The sequence below is a fragment of the Lepidochelys kempii genome, chromosome 6 (genome assembly GCF_965140265.1).
Source record: "Lepidochelys kempii isolate rLepKem1 chromosome 6, rLepKem1.hap2, whole genome shotgun sequence".
In the NCBI taxonomy this organism is placed as follows: domain Eukaryota; kingdom Metazoa; phylum Chordata; order Testudines; family Cheloniidae; genus Lepidochelys; species Lepidochelys kempii.
The window spans coordinates 62,202,840-62,225,968 of record NC_133261.1 but is presented as its reverse complement, the minus strand read 5'-3'; the positions used below and the strand labels follow the sequence as shown (position 1 = coordinate 62,225,968).

At 46.8% G+C, this 23,129-nt stretch overlaps 3 protein-coding genes across 14 annotated transcripts in view; 2 read left to right on the top strand and 1 right to left on the bottom strand.

Annotated features, from left to right (window-relative positions):
- Positions 1–51: 51 nt before the first annotated feature.
- Positions 52–11,334, top strand: KBTBD4 (kelch repeat and BTB domain containing 4). Of its 5 annotated transcripts, none has more exons than XM_073348330.1 (4): positions 52–139; positions 3,967–4,587; positions 8,906–9,012; positions 9,608–11,334. In XM_073348330.1, the coding sequence occupies exons 1-4, from the start codon at positions 121–123 to the stop codon at positions 10,466–10,468; spliced, it is 1,608 nt and encodes a 535-aa protein (XP_073204431.1). In that variant the 5' UTR covers positions 52–120; the 3' UTR covers positions 10,469–11,334. The 5 variants fall into 5 exon arrangements, with proteins under 5 accessions (XP_073204431.1, XP_073204434.1, XP_073204435.1 ...); XM_073348333.1 differs by lacking the exon at positions 52–139 and adding an exon at positions 188–271; XM_073348334.1 differs by lacking the exon at positions 52–139 and adding an exon at positions 574–746.
- Positions 11,335–11,724: 390 nt separating this feature from the next.
- PTPMT1 (protein tyrosine phosphatase mitochondrial 1) lies at positions 11,725–18,351 on the bottom strand. Its single transcript, XM_073348335.1, has 4 exons — positions 17,796–18,351; positions 17,616–17,696; positions 14,844–15,035; positions 11,725–11,967 (listed from the first exon to the last, which is right to left on the bottom strand). The coding sequence occupies exons 1-4, from the start codon at positions 17,964–17,966 to the stop codon at positions 11,782–11,784; spliced, it is 630 nt and encodes a 209-aa protein (XP_073204436.1). The 5' UTR covers positions 17,967–18,351; the 3' UTR covers positions 11,725–11,781.
- The window catches only part of CELF1 (CUGBP Elav-like family member 1), a 105,512-nt gene continuing 100,539 nt past the window's right edge, over positions 18,157–23,129 (top strand). For 2 of the 8 annotated variants that reach the window (XM_073348322.1, XM_073348321.1), the window contains exon 1: positions 18,159–18,350. In XM_073348322.1, the coding sequence (XP_073204423.1) occupies positions 18,205–18,350 (146 nt within the window). In that variant the 5' untranslated portion in view covers positions 18,159–18,204. Of the gene's footprint in view, positions 18,351–23,129 lie in introns of all 8 variants that reach the window. The other 6 variants (XM_073348327.1, XM_073348326.1, XM_073348323.1 and 3 more) reach the window with 5 other exon arrangements.

Sequence of the window (23,129 nt, the reverse complement as noted above, 5' to 3'; positions counted from 1 at the left end):
CAGGGAGTTTCCGGTAAAGTGACGGGAAGTGCCGGACGCGTCGCTAGGCGGAAAAGGAAGGTGCAGCTGCGGTGAGGGTCCCCGGAAGGCTGGTGGGAGGTTCCGGCCCGGGGCGGTGGCATGAAGGGAGGAGCCGCAGGTGGGCGCCCTCGCGGGGCGGGCGCGTTTCCCAGTCTAAGTCCGCGCGGGGTTTTTCCCATCGTGCCCCCGCCCTTCCCCATCGCGGGAGGACTGTAGCCGCGAACCTCGCCCGGGCTGCTGGGCACCCTCGGTGGGGAGCGGCGGGCGCTGGCTCCGGTCCGGGATGGGCCGAGCCTGTGGGGAGGAGCCTTCCTGCCCCAAGGGAGGAGCTGGGGAGGGTGGGGGCCGCGGTTTGGCCCAGCGGGCGCGGGGCTTTGGCTGGCGGGAGGTGCGGGGGGGACTCTGAAGGAGCAGGTTTCTGGGCGGGATCTGAGCGGAGGGGCGGCCTGAGGCCAGTTTGGGGCTGGTATTTCAGGCCTGTGGGGCAGTTTGCCGCGCACGCAGGGGAAGCCTGGGGTAGGAGGCGGTGGGCAGGGGAGGGCAGCAGAGGACAGCGGGGTGCAAGCTCGTTTGGTGTTGTCCAAGGGCTTACTTGAAGGTAAACCTCAGTCAGTGGTGAGGGGCTGCGTGAAAGGAGGCAGGAGAGATCCCGGGAGGGGACTGCTTTTTCAGGCGCCTTCCGCACTCCCAGAATTGGACCATTAATGGATTGGGGAGTCTTGGAAGTACGGCATACAAAAGACTCAAACATTTTGAAAGATGTGATCTTTATTCCCTGATGTGATCAATTATCCATTGTCACAAGAAGTAAAGCTCTGTTGCGTTTGAATTCATATGCTCTTCATCAAACAACCTTTGAACCACTCCACTTTTCCATCACTTTTTCCTTTGTTTCTATTTTCATCATTTCTTTCCCCCTTCTTGGGGGTAGCTCCATCCCACTCTTCCTTGGATTGATTGCATAATTAGCTACTTATATGAAATTCAATAAAATCATTAATCTCTCTGCCACAACTTGGATACACTGGAGGGAGCAATGATGTGGGTAGTAGGGAGGCCAAAGAGGAGGAGGTTGCAGTAATCAAATTGGGAAATAATCAGGGCTTGTAAAAGTGTGTTAGCTGTTGGGACAGAAGACAAAGTGGTGGGAGAGGGAGGAACCTAAGATGACTCCCTGATCACGTAAGTAATATAGGCAACGGTGTTGTCAACTGTGATAGAGAATAGGAGACATGGGGAATATATAGGAGGAAAGATAGGCTTAAATTTTTGAGGTATCCATGAAGAAATGTGGGAGAGACAGACTCTGCAACTGATCCCAGACCTGCCCAGCCAAACTGCCCTACACCGGAAAAGACAGAAGTAGATCTGAGTATCCTCACCATAGAGATGGAAATTGAAATTGTTATTGGAGGTCTCTGAGTGATGCTAAGAAATAATGCTCGTGAGCACGTGGTATGGAAGAAAGCATGAAAGTGGATCCTCCCATTATTTGTTTTACCACCAGCCTTTATTTGCTCCCTTAGAGGTGAGGGAACTGAAGACTGTATGACTCTCCAATCTCTGAAAAATCCTGCACAAGACATGTGGTCAAGTTAATGTTATGAGGAAAATGTCACTTTTAGTATTATCAAAATTTGTGCACTTGTTTTTGCAGCCTTTATTCTGCTTTCACTGTAGTTTTTAATAGTAGTACTAAGCTGTCGTTTCTCTGTTGGATTCTTTATTTTAGACAAGAGAAAAAGGAAAATGTCTGTTGGAATCTATTTTATTTTCTATATAGGTAAATCACCTTCATCACTGCAGTAATTGAACACCTTCCAATAGTGCATTAAATGACATGATTAGCGTCTGTCACATGTAGTTCATTTTTTTTCTTATTCTCTCCCCAAGAAGGAAGCTGTGTGTGCCTTGCAGTGTTTTGTTTTGGTACAGCTTTTTAATAAGAACTTGCTGCTTTGTATTCATATTGGAGAAGGCAAGGTTGAAAAAATTGACTTTACACTTGGAGTAGGTGATGAGGTTTGTGACGGTCCTTAGCTCCTGTAGGAGTTTGTTCCACAGTCTGAGAAAGGTCCTTTTCCAGCACAGATGAGCATTACTCTTTCAGTAAAAGTTCATGGTGCCTGAAGAGTGACTTTACCGATTACAGTTCTTATCCTGGCACTTCAGTTGATCTTTTAGGTATCCTAAGTTCAGGTTGTTGAGTGCCTTAAAGATAAGGAACAAAGCCTCGAATTTGACTTGAAATTGTCTATGGTAGGACACTGTAGAGAGCAGGGGACAGGTTTGATGTAGCTGTGGTGGCCTGTGTTGCTGAGGAGAGGTGTACTGAGTTCTGTACTAGTTAGAGATACCAAAAGCTTGATGGTTTCATGCCCAGGTATGTTATGCTGCTGTAGTCCACCTGAGAAGTAACAAAGACGCTTATAACTGAGGCAAGGTTGTTATTGTTCAGAATAGAGGATCTTCTTGACAACCAGAGATGATAGAAAGTGTTGCTCATGGTCGCTGCTGTGTATGTGTTTTAGTTTCAGCAAAGAATCCCCAGGAATTCTTCCAAATTACAGGCTGACTTGAAGAATTGTGGGCCTGTATCTTCAACTGAAGGAGTACAGCAATTGCAAGCTTCTTGGATGAACTCATCCTATTGAAATCACTGAATAATGAGGCATCAGAGATAGCTGCTATGGTTAAGATTGAATGTTATCATTATGGACCACTACACTTGGGGCTAGAAATTTAGTCTCTCGCTGAGGGGTGAAAATGAGTATTGAGTGAGCATAGTCCCAATTGTAAGACGCTTGTCTATGTTCTGCTATTGCTGGGAGGCATCTACAGCTGATGCCAAAACCCTGCAGTTGCACAATAGCATCATCAGTGAAGTAAAGAGGTAGCTACCACCCCTTTCTGGAGCAGCTCTTCTTTGTGGCAGAGACCTATCTCTCCTCCTGCCCCTGAGGAAATCCCTGCCAAAGAGACACAATTGCTTCTTTTGACCTTACCCTGCTGCTAATGGAGGTTACGGCTAATAACATCTGGCAGGTACCATCTGGCTTGAAATGTGAAGCCTTTCTATAGTACTTGATTATCTGATCCAAGTTGCCTGGGAGGAGTAGTCTCTACAGGTTGTATCTCATATTGAAGATGCAGGGCACTTCATACAGATTTCATGCAACCGTAAGGCACTTGGCAAATTTCTCATCTGGGTAGTTTGAGGGCTTCTGGTCAATTCTGGCAGGATTCTTCTGCCACTTCTTTTTCAGTAAAATAAACTCCCAATACATGTTACCTCTACACATACATCACCTCATTTTCATATGGTAATTAGCACCTAGTCATGCTATTAACTGCTGCTTCTGCTCTTTGCCAGCACACCATGCCTCAACCTTGTTTGCATCTGACCTACCCACACTAATATTACCATCTTTTCCTTGCTTTATTGGTTTCAGAAATCCCTGTTATGAAACTGGAGGTGGGGAGTATGCAATGTGAGAAGAATGAATCTGACTTTTTATTAGTGTTATAAATTCTGATATTTCTTTCGTGTGCCCCCTCTGTTGTAAAGGGGAGATTCATGATTTGGGTGGCTAGATATTTCCCCTACATACCTTAGATCGCCTTTGCTGTATTTCACTAGTGTGCTGAGATGGGAATGAAAGGGTCATTGTGTTTGCTAATTCCAGGGATTGGAATATTGGGATTCCACCGTTGCATGAGGCTACCACTGGAGCGAGAGCTGTGGCAGTTTTAATCACAGCACCTCATGTGCTGCACTTATAAGGAAGCACTGCAGATCAGGTGGAAGTTTCTAGTAGCTATGTTACTTAGGCTGCAGTTTGCTTGGCTACCCACCAACTTCTCTTGGCTATTGGAGTTGCATGTACCCTGAGCTGCATGATCTTGTTAGTTGAGGCGGGGAGGCTCACTGCCATTGTTTTACAGATTGCTGGAGGTCAGATCTGTGCGGCAACATGGACTCGTCGGAGGAGACTGGGGGCTCCTCCACAGAAGAGAACTACTTTGTGAACTACACCTTCACTGACCGTTCTCACTCAGGCCGCGTAGCTCAGGGTATTATGAAGCTCTGCCTGGAGGATGAGCTCTTTGCTGATGTTACCATTTCAGTGGAAGGCAAAGAATTCCAGCTGCACCGGCTAGTCCTCTCAGCTCAGAGCTGCTTCTTTCGTTCCATGTTCACTTCCAACCTGAAGGAGGCCCACAACCGGGTGATTGAGCTGCAAGATGTTAGTGAGAGTGTTTTCCAGCTCCTGGTGGACTATATTTACCATGGGACTGTAAAGCTGAGGGCAGAAGAGTTGCAGGAAACATATGAGGTGGCAGATATGTACCAGCTGACTTCCCTTTTTGAGGAGTGCTCCCGTTTCTTGGCCCGCACGGTGCAGGTGAGGAACTGTCTTCAGGTTATGTGGCTGGCAGATCAACACAGTGACATGGAGCTCTACACAGCTGCAAAGCACTGTGCCAAGTCACACTTGTCACAGCTTCAGGACACAGAGGAGTTCCTGCACCTACCTCTCCGCCTGCTGACAGACATCCTTACAGGTAGGCACCAGGGGGCTTATGAGACCAGCCAGGATGTGGGTGTGGAGAGAAAATTGGGGTGACTGAGAGGGTTGTGGGGATTATCTGAACAACCAGCAGAGTGGCTTTGAAGAAGGACAGGAGGATGGGATTCAGGGGATCCAACTATCTTATTCAGAGGCTGATCAAAGCAAGTCTTCCTACAGCAAACTATCCAGCATAACTTAATCAAAGAAGCCTTGGTAACTGCATCTGGCAGTGAAGCATTCAACCTTTGAGCAATAGCCATGTTAACATAAAAGATGCTATTAATATGGCCATATTGTCTATCTCACAGCAGTTCCTGGGGAAAGGGTAACAACCTCCAACCTCACAGGTTTCAGGGGATGCTTGGCATTAAACCTTATGGGGGTCCCTGCTCACTGATATCTCAGGTGTAGTTTATTAACCTTCAAGGATCTGTTGAGCTGCCATCCTATGTAGTATTTTAAATAATATTATGCGTTTCCTCAAATAATTGTCAATTTCAGTAGAAAGCATTTCAGAGCTGGACTTCTTTGTCTGTAAAGCGCCAAACGCATGTTGTGTCATATTAAGTTGGTTTCCTATAGAAGACACTTTGCTCCACTCATACTGTAGGGCTTTCAGTAGGCAATCAAGCCATATAGCTGGTGTAGGGGAGCCTATAATTGTACGTGCTTTTCTTCAGATTTTTGGAATGTCTCCAGCCCCTTCATTCTCTTTTAATGCTTTCTGCCTACTGTTTTTTTCCTTCTGGTATTATGGAGATGCTGGTTGTGACTCCATAATTAAGGTTGGTACCATTTTTCACTTAAAGCAGGGATTCAATGTCTTGTTTGTGTGAAAAATACATTACATCATCCCCAACTTTACAGGACGTTCTGCTACTACAGAATGAATTTTCAAAGTATTTACAAGTAAATCTGTTAATTTGCTTGTTTTAAAATTAATTAAAGATGTGCTTCTTTGTTACATTTCTTAATCTGCCTTTTCTTTGTCCTGAATGATCTTAACAATAGAAGAAGAATAATGCAGACTCTTCAAACTTTCCATATACTTAAAATTAATTGAAATTTTATGCATAGGCCATATTTGAAGAAAGTAGGGTATAACTTTAGTGTAGTTATAAATAATTGTATCTGATTGTATCGATTATATACACTAGACAGGTAACTCAAGTGGAGTTATTGGTTGCAGTGACTCAGTGGTATGAAGAAGAGTGGACACATGTCAAGAGTTCTCAGTGGTAGATTGCTTGGCCCATCTGCCACTGCTCTTTAAAAATTCTATGGCTTGATGCTGGCTTGGGCATCAGTGCTTGAAAGGCTTCCCCATGATACTGCTCTGATGGCTCTACGATGTATTGAGACAGCACTGCCAGAGTAATTCAGGTAGGACTGTGGGGGAGTCCTTAAAATTCAGTGATACTGGGAATAGGGGATTGACCTCTCCCTGGTGCTCTTTGCTTAGCAGTATTTTAATTAATGCAGCCCTCCAATAAGTCAACTGCAAATTAAGGGCCAGATTCACCAGAATCTTTGGGTGCTTTGTGCTGCTCCAGTGAGGCAAAGCAGCTGTGAACCCACCCTCACCGGCAGGTTGCACTGCTTTGGAGGTACTAGTGAATCTATCCATAAAAGTTAAAATTAAAAAAAATAAAGATTGATACTGAATATCTACAAATCATTAGAAATATCGCATGGTAGCATTTTCTGGTTTAGTGTATGTATGAAACTTTTTAATTTAAAAAAAACTTAAGAAATCCACAGACAAACTATGTTCAGATGGAGTTAAGGTTGAAAGTGTATATCAGTAACTCAAGGGTACAGAAAACCTACAGGTTGTTTGTAATTACCCTGAAAACATGCATTATAAACCTAGGAAATTCAGAGTTAAGGTTACACGTAAAAGAAATCCAAACATGTTAAGGTAAGAAAAAAACAGTTAAGGTACTTAAAGGGCAGAGTTAAGGCTGTTTAGTGACACCATGCAATAACCATAGGATTAGGATAATGGTATTTTAATGTGTGTTGTCCAAGATTAGGTTGGTTTGATTGTTTTGTTTAAAGGCACCTGTGGTGGGTTTTTTCCCCTTGTGCAATTGTGTTACCCAGGTAGGCCTGTAAAATGGGCCCCAAACAGAAATACACCCATAGTGCAGTTTGGCAGAAGTGCTGTGTTAGCTTAAACACTCCCTGTACTACAACCCAGTTAGTGGAAGCCCAAGGAAAATAAGCAAGCGTTAGTGATGAGCATTAAAACAAATGTAATGCAGATGATGATTTATTTATAAAACTTGTCCATTGCTGGGCCATTGGACACATTTCCAGAATAAAACTGTACATTTAACTTGTGTGTTGGTTGCTACAGCCAGTGATTTAGACAATCCCAGTAATAATGGATCAATCCTAAACAGAAAAAACTCCCCCATTATGAGCAAATAGGTGGGTCTTGTCTAACGCACTGAATGCAAACTAACTTGGGGCTCTGTCAGGCCCAGAGGAAGCAGATTTCAGAGTCAAGGAACCTTCAGAAGGAATGTCATGTCTCACACAATCAAAGCTGAATCTAGAGAGGATTCCACATAGGGACAGCGATCATCTCTCAGGCAGTCACATCTGAAATTATATGCAAGCACCTAGCACACTGTTGGCAATTTACTAAAGATACAAGGGTTTATGGCTTAACCAAGGATTAACACTGTACGTGGAAGCAAATAGAAAACCAGTGCAGCCTATTAAGTACAGGTGTATTGTGGTTCAGCACAAGTAGGCAAGCTTCAAGAAGAGCATGTTGCAGCAGTCCTGCCTGTATGTAACAAAAGTGGAGGTCCAGATCTGAGAAGAAAGATCATAGTTGTCTAGCTAAATACGGGCTGAGGAAAAGTGTTGCTGGTGCTGGCCATGTCTGTTGGGCTTCCAGGAGCAGCAAGAGATCTAAAAGTCCCGTAGGTGCAAACCTCTCTGCCTAAGTGAGGAGATGTTTGTTATTCTCTGAGCATCATGGTGCAATGTCTCCCTCCTTCCCCACACTGACTCTGTGATGCAGGCATAGGGTGTGATGAGTTGGGAATATATCTGTACAGTTTATGAATTCTGTGTGAGACTATGCACCCTCTGTGTTTGTGCAAGCTGCAGACTCCATTTTGAATGTGCAGGCTTTTTCTTTCTCGGTGGTCTGTTTGCTTCCATGTTGAATTGAGATTCCAAAGACTGGTGGCAAAAGAACAATAAAGACTAGTTGACTCTGAGTTCCCAGTCATTGGAAATCTGTTCACTCTAGACCAGAGTGGTCCCTGCCCAGAAGAACTGATTGAGCAATGGACAAGTAACCTGGCAGGGGTTTGTGCTCATATGGAGAAGCTGACATGGGTTTTAAAAAGTCCAGAAGTTTTTCTGCTTCAAGGGACATTTTTCTCCAGTCCACAGAGGAGAGACCACCCACCACGTAACAACTAGTGTGAGGCAGGGGGTTCCCTGACAGCCTGGACATCAATGATCCCTAAGGACTCGCAAGGGAAGGGTGAGCTAGAAAGTGAGGGACTGAGGTGTTGAAGACGTTTGTTGTCTTGTGTGATCTCTACTGTCTTGTTCTTTATTTGATTAAGTATAAAAGAGCATAAAAGGTGTTAGACTCTGTGCAAAGTGTGTGAGTGTGTTCACTGCTTCGCAACTGCTGCGTGCCCCTGAGAGTTAAACTGTAAACCAGAAGCTTCATGCCTTTGGGGTGGTGTTATGGGAAAGGGACATGTTTAAGTAACTGGAGTATCTTGGGGGTGAGCACTGGTCCTGGGGGCCTATGGCAGATGGCCTGAGGAGCTCCATCTCCAGGAAGGGGTAGGAGACTGAGAATCAGTGCCCAGGAAATGGGGCCAGAGGTACCCAGGGAAGAATCAGTGCTGCACACTGCTGAGGCTCCAGAAGCTTAATGCATCCCAGGGGATCCAGAGCACAGAAGCTTGGATTCCTCTCTCGGCAGTCCTAGTGAGTGCCCTTGATGGGTGCTTGCTAAGATCTGTGACATTAGCTCACTGACTTTCTGACTTACGGTACAGGACCCCTCAAATAGAACATTTGCTGTGTCACCCAGGAAGCAATGTCTCCTGATGTTGAAACAGGTAGACTTGATACAGGTGCCTAGTTGCTCCTGCTGGCCATACTAGCCAGGTTTTATAAACCTCAGTCTCACTCTTGCTCAGGATGGGGTTTTTTGGTGTCCTCGTGCGGGGAAAGAGGTTATGCGGAAGAGGGTTGTTCAGCTCATGCCTTGAGAATAGCATGTCAATTTATTGTAAATTCTTTTCTCTCTGAAACTACAGATGGTGTTCCATGTTCACAGAATCCAACAGTTGCCATAGAAACCTGGATCAACTTCAACAAAGAGGAGCGGGCAGGCTTCTCGGCGGTGCTGCGATCCAGTCTGAAGGTATAGATGGCCCTGTGGTTAATGCAGTTATCATACTGCTCTGGTTCCCTACTCAGTGAGGAAGGGCTCCTGCCCTCCTTTGTGACCTCTCAGTGTTTGAAAAAGCTGTGGCTTCAATACCAGGAATGCACACACACAGGTAGAAAACCCCAGGTATTGTCAATGGCCTCAGCCTTGAGGCTGGTCTTGCCAATAGGGTTAACTAATCAGTGGTATTGGCCTGGTGTTCTCCAGGTACACAGATAAGAGGCCAGTTTAGAAAGCCTAGAACTTTGCATTCCCATGGCTCTAATTCTTCTCCCTGAGCATTTCCTAGCCCTTAACTGAACTGAAGCCTGACCGTGTAGATTCAGGTGCAGGGCACTGCTCATTGTACCAAGTCAGGGATAAAAGGTGCCTAGACAAGGCTTGAAGCACAGGGTGTGGATGATGTAGGAGCCTGAGACCTTATAGTCAAGTGAGGCTGAGATGACTTAACACAGAGCTAGTGGGCCCCAAAACTCCCTAAAGGAAATGGAACTTTGGCTGCTCCTGGCACATGTGTTGTGACACAACTCATACCTGGATTCTGACAAAAATCCCTTCTCTCTCTCAGGAGATTGGGGAGAACGTTCACATCTACCTTATCGGGAAGGAGTCATCGCGTACGCACTCACTTGCTGTCTCTCTGCATTGCGCTGATGATGACTCAATCAGTGTGAGTGGCCAGAATAGCCTGTGCCATCAGATCACTGCAGCTTGCAAGCATGGCAGTGACCTGTATGTCGTAGGGGGCTCCATTCCACGGCGCATGTGGAAATGTAACAATGCCACTGTAGACTGGGAATGGTGTGCTCCTCTGCCCCGTGACCGGCTCCAACACACCCTTGTCTCTGTGCCCAGCAAGGATGCTATATACTCACTAGGGGGCAAGACGTTGCAGGACACTCTCTCCAATGCTGTCATATACTACAGGGTGCGAGACAATGTGTGGACAGAGACCAGCCAGCTGGAAGTAGCTGTCTCTGGAGCTGCAGGTGCCAACCTCAATGGTATCATATACCTGCTGGGTGGGGAGGAGAATGATCTGGACTTCTTCACTAAGCCCTCCCGGCTCATTCAGTGCTACGACACCAATACAGAAAAGTGCCACGTGAAGCCTTATGTATTGCCTTTTGCAGGGCACATGCATGCTGCTGTGCATAAAGACCTAGTGTTCATTGTGGCTGAGGGGGACTCGCTGCTGTGCTATAATCCCCTCCTGGATAGCTTCACCCGACTCTGCCTGCCAGATGCCTGGAGCTCAGTACCATCCCTCTGGAAAATTGCCAGTTGTAATGGCAGCATCTATGTCTTTCGGGATCGTTACAAGAAGGGAGATGCCAACACCTTCAAACTTAACCCAGCCACCTCTGTGGTGACTGTCACCAGTGGCATCAAGGTGCTGCTCACTAACCTGCAGTTTGTGCTGGCTTGAGGTGACAAGCCCACGGACAAGACAATATTGACATTCTGTAAAGCAGCTTAGAGGCACCCAGTTTCCTTACCACTTGCCCCAGCAAGACCAGCTCACACCACCATAGAGTGCCCCCTCCTCTTTAGCCCTGCTTGCAGGCAGTATGAGTCTCTTGGATGTAAGGCTGTTTTCCCTTTCACTATACTCTCCAAGTTGACTTACAGCATCTTAAATCCCAGATGGACTAAATAGTGTTACTGTGATCCTCTGATGTGAAGCTGTGTTTCAAGCTCAAATTGCAGCAGATAGACTTCTTAGGCCGAGAACTATCGAGCACCAGCAAGCCCTAGCATGAGCAGATAAACCCTTTTGTCACAACCTTTTAGTGTAAGAGCCCAGGAGGCTGCATGTGCTGCTGCCATCACTAGTCACAGGGAATGGCCACCCTGTACACTCCCTAAAAAAGCTCTATGCAGTTTGAAATGGGGCTCTAATATGACTGTTCCTTGCTAAGGCTACAGGATTGACTTCAGGCCAGAAGCACTGACTAAAGTGGACTCTACTGTAGACTGATTTCAGAGGTGGGTCCAAGGCCCTGACTTGGTTGTGCTCTGCCCTAACCTAGGGCAGCTGGACTTGAAGCAGAGGCCAGGGATGGGCTTGCTCCTACTTTGCCACCCAGCACAAAGAGGAAAACTATCCTTACAATACTATTGTGCCAATGCTGGTTTCTAGCCCCAGTACTGGGGCTCCCATCCTGCTGACATTATACCACAGAGCTGTACGATGGTTAAAGATGAAACTGAAGTTTATTTTCTCACACCCTTCCTTACTGGCACTGTAGCCCTTGAGGTGAGAGCCTGAATAAAAGTGTCTGGTGGGACAAAGATATGGTTTCTTTTTTGCTGATGGTGTTAACGTGAGAAGAGTTCAAGACACCTCTCTTGGGAGGGGTGGAAGATCAAACCCTTACAGGTGCTCTGAGGTGTGTGTGGGGGGGAAAGCAGAAACAGGTGTCTGGTTTTCAACCGGAACACCTGGTCGAAAAGAGACCCTCCCAAGCCTGTTGAAAATGAGCGAGTGAGTGAGTGTTGGAGTGCGAGCGATGGAGGGCAAGGCGGGACATGGAGTGAGCAGGGTGGGGCCTGGATGAAGCGGTAGGGCAAGGGTGTTCTGTTTTGTTCAGTTAGAAAGTTGGTAACCCTAAGGTCAGGTATTGTATGTGTAAGGACATGACGCCAGAAATTGTTAAGAAAAAAAAACACTCCCCATTGCTGTTATGTGTCTGAAAAGTTCTTTATTGGTTGTGCAGCAGTCCATTCCTTATTAGTTCACTAGGAACTTGTTGTGGGGAGCTGATGGATGGTTTCTGGTAGCTCTTGCTGACTCTCTGCAGCTGCCTCAGCAATCACATTCCTGTGAAATCTTTCCAGGACCTGGACCTGCCTGGGGCGAACAAGGATGTGGGGACGGATCCTGGCAATGGCTTCTATTGCTTCCTGAGGGCTCCACTGGTAGAGCTGGAAAGGCAGAAATTCTGAATGAAAATTCATCCTGTCTAAAGATGGGTCAACACAGGCATTTGGAGGGCTTAGCTTTCTTCCAGAGCCTAGTTTAGGTGGTCAAGGAAAGTGGCTCACTTTACCCCTCCTTGTACTGAAATGTCATCTGCTGCCTACCTCAGAGAGACATCCAGCTCTCAATAGGAGCTCCTGAGAGGATACTCCCTCAACAAGAAGGATGCAAATGCCTACCTGAGGCTCCATGACCAGGGCCCTACCAAAGGTCCATCTGGGTCCATTTCACAGTCATAGGATTTTAAAAGTTGTAAATTTAATGATTTCAGCTATTTAAAGCTGAAATTTCACAGTGTTGTAATTGTAGGGGTCCTGACCCAAAAAAGAGTTGGGGGGTTGTGCTCCCGCTGGCAGGGCACTGCCTTCAGAACTGGGCACCCAGCTCTGAAGGCAACACAGAAGTAAGGGTGGCAATACAATAACACCCCCCCCACAACTCCCTTTTGGGTCAGGACCCCCACTTTGAGAAATGCTCTGTCCCCCATGAAATCTGTATAGTATAAGGTAAAAGCATACAACAGACCATATTTCACAGTCCATGATGTGTTTTTCATGGCTGTGAATTTGGTAGGGCCTATCCCTGTCCTCAAATTCACATGCTTTTGTGGACAGCTTCTTCTGCCCTGATCATAACAGCACCCCTGGACAGACACAGCAGCTTTACTTTATGTGATATGCTTTCCTAATACAGGTGAAAGACTGACTCTACTCGGGCTTCCCTCCGCTGCTCAAGCAAACACTAATGAATGCAGTACTAAGGGATTCCTGCACAAATGTAGAAATGCCAAAGGGTTTCATAGCTGCACTCATATTTTCAGTTTTTGCTGTTCTGAATCTGCCTCAGTTTGTGGGAACTTCAACTTTATTCTGTCTTGAGTTTGTTCTTACCCATAATGCTGCATTTTATTTTGCATTTAAAAGAAAGTTAAACTGTGCAATTACTAGTTAGACTAAGCTTCCCATCAGCCTGAGCCCTGCAAGGTCTCTTTCTTGCCCCCGAGAGCTCCAGTTTCTTCAACGGGCTAGCTGCTCAGTCACAATGAGTCACTCTTCATTGTCCATGGTAGGTGCCAAGGGAAGCAGAGCCAGTCAGGATTTATTACAGCAAGGAGTACACACTAGGTCCTCTGCCTAGTAGCCACAGAATCTGCCAGAATAATCTAGGAAATTAAAGGTGTCAGCTGCCTCACACATTTAATTGCAGTCCACTTACACATGAAATCAAGAAACACTTCACCCATTCAGCTTCCATTGCCTATGTCTGTGCAGACAGCTGAGCAGCCAGAGGCATAACTGTACAGGAGAGTGCCAAGCAAGCTAGACTACTTAAGATGGAAACCACATTGTGACATGTGCTAGTACTTTGCTTCCAGCAAGTAGTGATTTGTCAGGGTCCTTAGGGCAGGTGAAATTGAGAACCCTAGGAGACCCATTCCAACACTAGTGTCAATGTGCACAGAGAACTGGAATATCAAAGGAAGCCTGTGTTCCAGTTCATCTAGCAGTTTTACATGTTCACCCTTACGAACCCCCTCAACATGAGCAGAGGGAGTGTCTGGCAAACAGCTCATCCACAGTGAGCCTGGAGTCTAGCCACATTCTCTAACGTTCCCTCTCAAGTGGCTATGCAGCCTAGACTCAGTGACATTTGAAATTAGCTCTTGAAGCATCGGACACTGAGCAGACTCCCAGGGGAATTCTGCACTACTGCACGCATACATATTTAATGAGCCCCCAGAGATTTCTAATTTTTCATGCAAAAAAAAGCTTCTGCCAAAATGTTGCTGCAGTCCCACCTTTTTCCCACCAGAGGGCGCTGTGGCACAAGAACAGCAGTAGCGCCCCGCAGAAAATAACTTCTACAGTTCTGCCTTTTGCCCACCAGAGGGTACTGTGGTTATGGAACAAAGTCGTAGCTCCCCGCAGTGAGGGAGAGAGCTGCCTTCCCAGTGCTTGTCAGGCCAGGTCAGGAGGCAGGCGCTGTGGGTCAGAGAGGGGCTCATAAGGGCTAGTGGGGGAGGACAGACTGGGGCAGGGCCACCGGGGGGAGAGAGGTGCAGAGACACATAAGGACAGGGGAGGGGTGCAGAGCTCCATAGGGACAGGGGAGTGGCTGGGTAAGGGCATAGACACACATGGGGAGAGGAGCAGATGTGCCTGACTGGGAAAGGCTAGGGGTCAGTCAGGGTCTGCATAGGGGAAGCTCCCTAACAATCCCTCCCTGCCCCCACCAAAAAACCTGTTCCATACTTTTCCCACCCATAACCAACAGTCCCTCCAAGTTCACAGCCAGGCTCCTTCCCAGAAATTTATTTCCCTCTGCCTCAGCTCCTCCATTTCCGTTGATTCCCCCAAGCTTTTACTCTGCTTCTGAGGGGTGTGGGAAATATGGTTCTGTATTGTAGTTTACATGAATTCTAACTCAGAGTTCTGTATTAATATGCCTAGTAAGGAATCTATTTATCAAAAAACATTTCCTGAATCTTTTTTGTTGTCTGTATTGTTACAGACATACTTGCTGACAGGTATTTTGAAATAAATGACCCAAAATAATTGAAACTGGTGTGATTATATTGTGTTATTTTGACAAATAAAATATGCACAATTTAGAAGAATTTTAAAATAGTGTGCAGAAATTTTTGGGTGCAGAATTCCATCAAAAGTACCCTGTTGCCCATGTAGCAGCAGCTTCCCTTGTCATCCACTCAGCTGACTTTACTGAATGGAAGCAACTTGTCAAACTTATCTCAGCAATAGTTTGCCTATCCAGGGAGCCTGGGGTATAAATGTGCCCCCTTTAAGTACAGAAGCCTTCTAACCTGAATTAAATATGCTGCCACCATGGTGGCACTGCGGGAGCGTCCTGCCTTGCAATGCACATAGACACTGTTCCCACACTCCCGATGCTTCAGTACAAATTCAACACCTCTCTGCAGGTTTTCCAATGTGGGAACTCCAGTCAGGTCCACGGTGCTGAGACGCAGCTGCTCTACTCCCATTGCCTCCCACTCCTGTAATGAACACAGAAGGACTGAATCAGTCACCAAGCTTAGGGTGGAAGAGAGGGTGGGCCCCATCAAGATAGCAAGGGAGGTACATTGGCAGTGCAAGGGAGTAGAGGTTAGTGGGGGGAAATCAAGACAGGAACAAATGAGACATAACGGAAGTGAGAAAAATCTTTGTCATGGTTATCAGAGGGTAAAAAGGATTGAGGGAGTGTAGACTAGATGCTAGAAACACAAGTTTTGTGAGGGAGTTTTCCCAGGTGAAAAAAAAAAAAAAAAAAAACCTAAATAACCCTTAGGATGTATGAGTGAATTAGTTTGTGTTGTGGTCTGTTGTGGGGGCTGTGTGCTAAACCAAGCAGCCTGCTAGGTTAGGCTGCGAGCTTACTCAGGAAGCTCTAGCCTGCTATCCTTTAATCCCTGACCCCTTTAGGATCCCTTGAAAAAGGGGGTGGGCTGACTCAGGGAGATCAGTGGTTTAAAAAGCCAGGGGAGCGGCGAACAGGGGAGTTTAGAGAGGAAGTGGGCAGATTTACTTAACGAACATATTTTAAACTTAAGCCAATTACTCCCCACTTTGTCCATCCCCCAACCTGACCCCGCAAAAGCCTGCAAGAGTAAAAATAACGAAGGCAGAAGTCCATCAGCAGAGTGGGGCTATCCAGTTAATTGCTTGCATGTACAGTTACCTGCCTTTTGGGGAGGTGAAATGAGTGTGCATGGAGTGCAAACAGCTCATGGTCCTCAGAGACACAGCACAGGCTCTTAAGGCCAGAGTGGCTGAACTCCAGGAGATCAAGACGACAGGTACATAGATGAGACTTTCCACCACACAATAGAACAGTCCCATCCCCACTCTGACAGCCTCTATGTTATTAAGGAGGATGAAAGTCTTTGAAGGATATCATCAAGCTGGAGCACAGGGAAACAATCCAATAGTTAGGACCCTCCTTCCAGATGGTGTCATGGTATCCTCTCACACTGAGGATACCCCTCCTGAGACAAGAACCCGTTACTAGGAAGAGCCGGATAACAGTAATAGAGGATTTGATTATCATAAACACAGATAGTTGTGTTTCTGATTATCAGAAAAACTGCTTGGTAAATTGCCTGCTAGGTGTGAAGGCTGCTGAGGAGGAGCCAGGGGCTGTGGTACATGTAGGTATCAATGACATAGGGAAAAGAAGTCCTGCAGGCCAAATTTAGGCTGCTAGTTAAGAGATTGAAGTCCAAGACCTCCATGATAGCATTATCTGAAAGCTTAGCTTCCAGTTCCATGTGCAGGGCCAGGAAGAACCGTGGGGTCTCAATGCATGGTTGAGATGATGGTACAGGGAGGAGGATTTTAAATTTATTAGGAACTGGGGAACCTATTGGGAAAGGAGGTGCCTACACAGGAAGGATGGGCTCCACCTAAACCAAAATGGAACCAGACTGCTGGTTGTAGAGGGTTTTTTAAACTAAGGGCTGGGGGAAAGCTGACAGGTACAGAGGAGCACACGGTACAAGCAGAACCATCCCTTAGGGATGAAATTATTAAAAAGAGCATAACTCTATATCCTAGCTTCTCTGGATATAGAGGTTCTCTGGAGCTTCATTAATGTGGCAAGTTTGGATACCTCTAGAGATTGGCAAGGGCATAAACAGCCTTTCACAGATAGTTTCAAATCTGGCCCAGTCACTAGTGAACAAAGTCTATCAAAGTCAACCCACCAGAGAAGTACAGAACTCAAGAGTTAGAATTGTCCACAATGGTTTGAGATTTGATCTTCACCTCATCAGGTAGTATGAAAGATTGAACTGTCTTCTCTAACAGGCTGCAGGGATTGTGTGCTGTACAGCTCCAAGCACATTGACTGCACACCTTTAATAAGTGATGGCCAGATTAGGACAGTTGGTCCAGTTTCTGTTAGATGTCATGGTTACAGTAGACGTTAACTGGCCTGCTGCTAGGCATTTTCAGAAGAGGCACAAAAGTAAACAGGCCACAAGACCAAACACCTCTCTAACCTCTATGGGGAATTTCTTCAGGGCAACCCATAGAAACTTAGGCTGACAATTTATACTAGACCTGTCTCTTTCCAGCACTAAATTAATTTATTACTCCTGTGTTAAATAAAGGGCTGGACTGAATACTCCCTTTCCACAAACCAAACTCCCCCCAGCAAACTATATAGCACTTAGCTATATAGCTCTTAGCTATTAGGAAAAGCTCTTAGCTTTTACTATATAGCACTTAGCTCTGTTCAACTAGAAATCGTCTTAAAACGCTCAAACTTTGCACAGCGAGTACAGGTTTAGAAAGCCTTCGGGGGATTAGAACTGGGAGCTTCTCCCTTCAGGGGAGTAACAGCTCTTCCTGGGCTGAAAGGCAGCTGCCTTTAAACGGTCCAGGCCATTCTGCCCAGGGAGAGAGAAAAGTTACCCACCCAGCTGGCAGGGCGGAGGAGTTCAGGGGCTCAGGACAGCCACACCGCAGCCCTGCCGGGGGACGGGGACGCTCCCGACGAAACCGCTCACACCGCCCCGCGACCCAGCGGAGCAGAGGGCCCCACAGGTGCGGGGCAGGCCCAGGCCCCGGCTCACCTGGGCGGAGCAGCAGAGGAAGCGGGTCTCATACTCCTCGTTCAGGGTGAGCACCCCGCGCACGTTCTCCTCCGCCACCAGCTGCGGGGGGAGACAGAGTCAGAGCCGGCCGGGCGCGGGCAGGCGGGTGAGAGCCCGCGCCGCCCCCCGCCCAGACCCTCCCGCCCTGTGCTCCGTTACCCTGCGGCTCCGTCCCCGCAGCGGCAGCGCCCCCAGCAGCACGGCCCGGTCGATGCGGTGGAACCAGGGCCGCTGGGAGCCGGGCAGCCGCTCCCGCACCAGGGTGTAGAGCAGCGTCGGGTAGAAGAAGAGCCGGGCGGCCCCGTAGCCCAGCACTACCGCCACCCCCATCCTGGCGGCCGCAGCCGGGCCGGCGCGTTTGCTCGGCGGCGAGGGGTGAGAGGAGGGTGGGCGAGTTCACTGGGCTGGGGGAGCGAGGGCACGCGGACCGGCTCACTGGGAGTGCGAGCTGGGGGGCGGACGGGCTCACCGCCCGGGCGGAGGGGAGTCGGTCAGAGCCGGACAGGCTCACTAGGCGGGAGGGGCCTTGGATTGCCCCTTCTCCTGTCTCGCTGCCCCCGGGCCCGCCATGGTCTCTTCCGGAAGCGCCGCCATCTTGCGAAGCCGGCCTGAGGCGGAGGGAGCGGAGAGGGGCGCGGGCGGATCCCCAGGGCAGGTGAGGGCGGCGGCCGCCAGGAGGTGCCCGGGCCGGGCAGGGACAGCGCGGAGCCAACGGTAAGTGAGACCCGCCCATCCCGGGTAACGGGACTGGCCTCCCCCTCCATTGAGTCCCTGGCTAGGGGCCATCCCGGGCCTCTCTGGTCCCCTCCCCGTACGGAGCTACCTGCTCGGCTGGTCCCCGGCCTGGTGCTTCCCCCGCTCTGTCTCTGCCCGTGGGGCGGATGGGGACTCGCTAACCCCACTGAAAGGGTTCTGGGCGAGAGCCGGTCCCCGGGGCGTTCGGGGCAGCCCCCCCGCTTGCCTGCTGTTCGGAGTCGCCGTGCCCTGCCCTGCGGTGATCCTGGAGCTGGCTGAGCGGCTCACAACGTCTCGCAGGCACCCAGGTCCCCCGATAACTCGCATTTGTGGTGTGGGCTAGGGCCGAGCTCCCTAGAAGCGCCAATGGGGTGTGTGAGCCTGCGGTGCCGCGCCGTGTGCCCTGTCTGGGGCTAACTGCGCTAATTGGGGCAGAGGCCGTAAAGCTCCAGAACAGGTTAATGGCGCCGTCTATGGGGAAGGGGGCACTTCGCACGGATTGCGATGTTTCTGGCTACGAAGTGAGCAAATTCCCTCTAGGGGTTCGTGCTTTGGCTACATTTCATGAGAACATCCCTTGAAAATGCTGAAAGGAAACAGAATCGCCGTCCTGATATCATTTTGGGGCTGATGTCCTTTAATGTCTCTGCGGTCTCCAGCTGGTGTCCAACAGATACTCCGCTCCAATCCATTTTTCATATCTCTCTGCTGGCTCACTCAGTTCTGTTAGTTTCTTGGGTTGGTGAAGTGTTACAGTGGTGGGAAGCTGGATGAGATGTCATATTCGGATGATAGGCTTTCATTTAGGGTGGGTAAATGGTAAGGGAGTAAGAGAATCTGAAAGGGGAAGGAAAGTACATAATGGAGACCTCTTTGGGGTAAATATGTGTGAGAGAGGCAATACAGGGGAAAAGGTAGAGAATAGTGCAGGGAAAGAAAGATATAAAGACTTGGTGGGGGAGAGATGGAAGAGGAAGTAATAGATAATAGGAAAGAAAACCTAGAATGAGAAGAGAAGAGAAAACAAGGTGTAACAAAAGCCTTGTCGAAAGAGTAAGCTATTTAGAAAAAAACAAATGAATTGGAAGCTGAAAGACAATGGTACGATAAAATATGTTAAAGAACTTCTATTTCTCTAAGTTCAGGGAATGGGGTGTGCTAGTGTTTTTCATATGTAAAATTGTAGGCTCAGTCCTCATGCTGGTAGGTGTAAGGGAAACTTCTAAACTGCTCTCCTTGTGCTGTACTGTCCCAATTGCGATCAAGATGTGCTTGAGGTGGAACTCCCTGGATGTAGAAAAGAGAAAGCAGAAAGTTATGTATGAGGGGCCTCTGACTCTAATGTGTTTCTACTTTTGGTCTGCTGGACTTGGACTTGATAACCTGATAGTGTTGCAGAGCTCATCTTTTTTTCTTGGGCTTGAGAGTTTTACTATCTTAGAACCAGTGACTGCAGTAATTGCCAAACTCACTACAGGTGCCTTTAAGTACCTTTCAGTAACACTTTTTTGTAGCTCAGTTTAACAAATGGGGTTTATGACACTGTGTGAACATCCTAAATCCTCAGTGTGCTTGCTCTCAATGATGCTGTAGGCAGCTGTGTAGATTTTTTTTTTTTTAGTTCAAGAACATCAAATATTCACGTGAGAACATAAGAGGATCCATGCTGGGTCAGACAAATGGTCCATCTAGCCCAGTGTCCTGTCTTCTGGCAGTGGCCAGTGCCAGATGACTTAGGGGAATAAACAGAACAGGGCAATTATCAAGAGATCCATCCCGTGATGACTAGTCCTAGCTTCTGGCAGTCAGAAGTTAGGGACACCCAGGGCATGGAGTTGCATCCCTGACCAGTCTTGGCTAATAGCCATTGATGGACCTATCCTCCGTGAATTTGTCTAATTCTTTCCCAAACCAATTATATTTTTGGCTTTCACAACATCTCCTGACAATGGGTTCCACAGGTTGACTGTGTGTTTAGTTTTAAACTTGCTATCTGTTAATTTCATCAGGTGACCCCACCTTTTTATGTTATGTGAAAGGATAAATAACGCTTCCCTATTCATTTTCTCCATAGCATCCATGATTTTACAAATCTCTACCATATCCCCCCTCAGCTTTCTGTTTTCTAAGCTGAACAGTCCCAGTCTTTTCAATCTCTCCTCAGAAAGAAACTGTTCTGCCTCGCCAATCATTTTTGTTGCCGTTGTCTGCACTGTTTCCTGTTCCAATACATCTTTTCTGAGATGGGTGACCAGAACAGCACACGGTATTCAATATGTGGGGGGTACCATGGATTTATATAGTGGCATAATGATATATTCTATCTTCTTATCTATCCCTTACATAAAATGTTACAAATCATTAGGAATCTGTTAAGAACTTTCTGTTGTCCTTTCCAGAGCTGTTTCAAGACCCAAATCTTGAGCAGCCAGTAGTGGTGCAGCACTGGCAGTTCTGGGTGTTATGAGAGCCCTGTACCCTAATGTGTCAGATATTTGAAGTTGATACTCACCTGGCTGCCTGTGGTAGGCAAGCTCCTGTTGTGTGGGGCTTAGGATTATATTCCGCATCTGAATCTGCCCAGGTGCAGGTCTGCCAACACAGAACCCCATTGAAGTCAAAGGGGATCTACTCACTCAGGTGCATGGATTGTACCTAGATGGATCCAGTTGCAGGATCTAGCCACTAGAATCTGGATATTTAACTATTTACTTGATAAGGGGCTTCAAGACATAGTGCAAAAAACGCTTGAGCCCAGTCTACAGGAGCACTTAAAACTGTTGCTAGTACCAGTGCTGAAAAATGGTACGATATTTTGCAATGTAACTGCATTCTTCCACAATGATTATAGATGCCATTTTATTTCCTGGCACAAGATTCTAATATTGTATTGGAGAGTAGGACTGAGGCCCTGATCCTGCAAACATGTAGGTTATATCCACGTTACAGTGCTTACGCCGGCCTAGCTCCCTCGGGTAGACGCGGCCTACATCAATAGAAGTTTTCCTGTCAGTGTAGGAGTACCTCCTCCCTGAACAACATTAGCTACTGTGACAGAGGCCCTCTTTTACAGTGCAGAGAGGGAAGGAGGGAAGAAGAATGGGAGTGAGTTTGTCAGGATAGGTATGATGATCAGGGGGTGGGGATTTTTTTTTTCACACCCTGAATGACATAGCTATGTTGCTATAACTTTTACATGTAGATCAAGCCTTAATTATATGCTTAAATTTATACATCTGAGTAATCCCATTAAACCAGCTGGAATTATTTACATGCATAAGTGTCTGCAGGATCAGGGCCTTACTTGTATTTGAATTCCTGAGAAAGCAGGAACTGTAACTATTGTTGGAAGAAACATCTGAATATTTTTATTAAATTTAATTCTAGTAAATCACTTTCAAATTATCCAATTTTAAATAATAAAAGCTGTTGAAAGCTCAGATATACGTTTTAAAATTGATTACTTTTTAAGTGCTTTGTCTACAGTGATGTAAAAGTGTAGAACTTGCCTTTCAGTAAAGTACAGGCCATTTCTTCCCCACATGTTCATTGTAAGCTATAGATTATCACTATGGTAGCTTCTTAGTTAATTATATTTTTTTTTTACTATCTTTAAGACATGCTTTTTTAGCAACTTTCTTCTTTCTGATAGATGGAATGATTGGAATATCTCTTCTGTTGTGATGGAGTTTTCCTTTACCTCTCTTCTTTTGCCATAGATGCTACTGAGTGTGGCCATTTTGAAACAGCCAGTACCAGATTGGATGTTAGGGGAAGGGGCAATCTCTTAGGCATGAAATAATCATGGAGTCTTGCATTTTTAGAGAGAATCTGTAATTATTCCTCCTCCTACTTTTCTAGAGAGCCGTAACTTGCCTTTAGCAGTATTTTTGTCTTTTAACAATGCCTATTCTGTTAAATCAGCTTTACAGAAAACTTTTTCCAGCCGGTACCAGCAGCAGTAAGGTAGGGGGACTTGCTCCTTCCTATTCTGTTCGCTTCAGTAAGGTGTGAAGTTCAACACCCAGATGACACTAAAAAAGCCTTTTCTACGGTCCACACCTAACAGTTACAAGCCATGCAAAGCTGTGCATATCCTACAGTTTTTAACTATGATTTAACCAGTCAGAGGTATGGTAACCTTAGCTAGTTACAAGTAACACCATTCAGTTTTTTTATTACCAGCTATTACCAGCAGGACAGTGGGGTGGGAGGAGGTATTTTTTCATATTCTCTGTGCATAAATAAAGTCTGCTGCAGTTTCCACGGCATGCATCCGATGAAGTGAGCTGTAGCTCACGAAAGCTCATGCTCAAATAAATTGGTTAGTCTCTAAGGTGCCACAAGTACTCCTTTTCTTTTTACCATTCAGTTTGTGTTCATACAGCAGCTTTTCTGCCATCATAGTTATTTGGGCATCCATATCTTCCACTTTGCCTTCCTGTGGTTTTCCATGTATTCTGGGAAAACCTGGGCAGATATCTCAAAGCTGGAGGGCATAAACACAGAATGGCAAGAGCAGCAGTACATGGCTCAGTGCACTCTGGTTGTGCTAATGAATGGAGAGGAAGATTAGCTAAATGGTTACCCTGGACCTGCACTTTTCAGGATATAAAAATGAGATACTGATCGTGATTAAGGTATCAAAAGAAAAGGTGCTGGAACAAATTGATGAATAGCAGCAAGTCACCAGGATTAGAGGCTATACATTCAAGAGTTCTGAAGAAACTTAATGAACTGCCAAGAAAAATCTGCCAT

What these genes read in the sequence shown, in the direction of transcription:
- PTPMT1 (XM_073348335.1), bottom strand. Translation starts at nt 17,966, where the DNA reads ATGGGGGTGGCGGTAGTGCTGGGCTACGGGGCCGCCCGGCTCTTCTTC. An exon ending in TGCGGGGACGGAGCCGCAGG is followed by an intron (nt 17,697 to 17,795) that starts GTAACGGAGCAC and finishes CTCCCCCCGCAG; the next exon opens with CTGGTGGCGGAGGAGAACGT. An exon ending in TGGCAGCATATTTAATTCAG is followed by an intron (nt 11,968 to 14,843) that starts GTTAGAAGGCTT and finishes CTGCCTTTCCAG; the next exon opens with CTCTACCAGTGGAGCCCTCA.
- KBTBD4 (XM_073348330.1), top strand. An exon ending in GCTGACAGACATCCTTACAG is followed by an intron (nt 4,588 to 8,905) that starts GTAGGCACCAGG and finishes CTGAAACTACAG; the next exon opens with ATGGTGTTCCATGTTCACAG. An exon ending in TGCTGCGATCCAGTCTGAAG is followed by an intron (nt 9,013 to 9,607) that starts GTATAGATGGCC and finishes TCTCTCTCTCAG; the next exon opens with GAGATTGGGGAGAACGTTCA.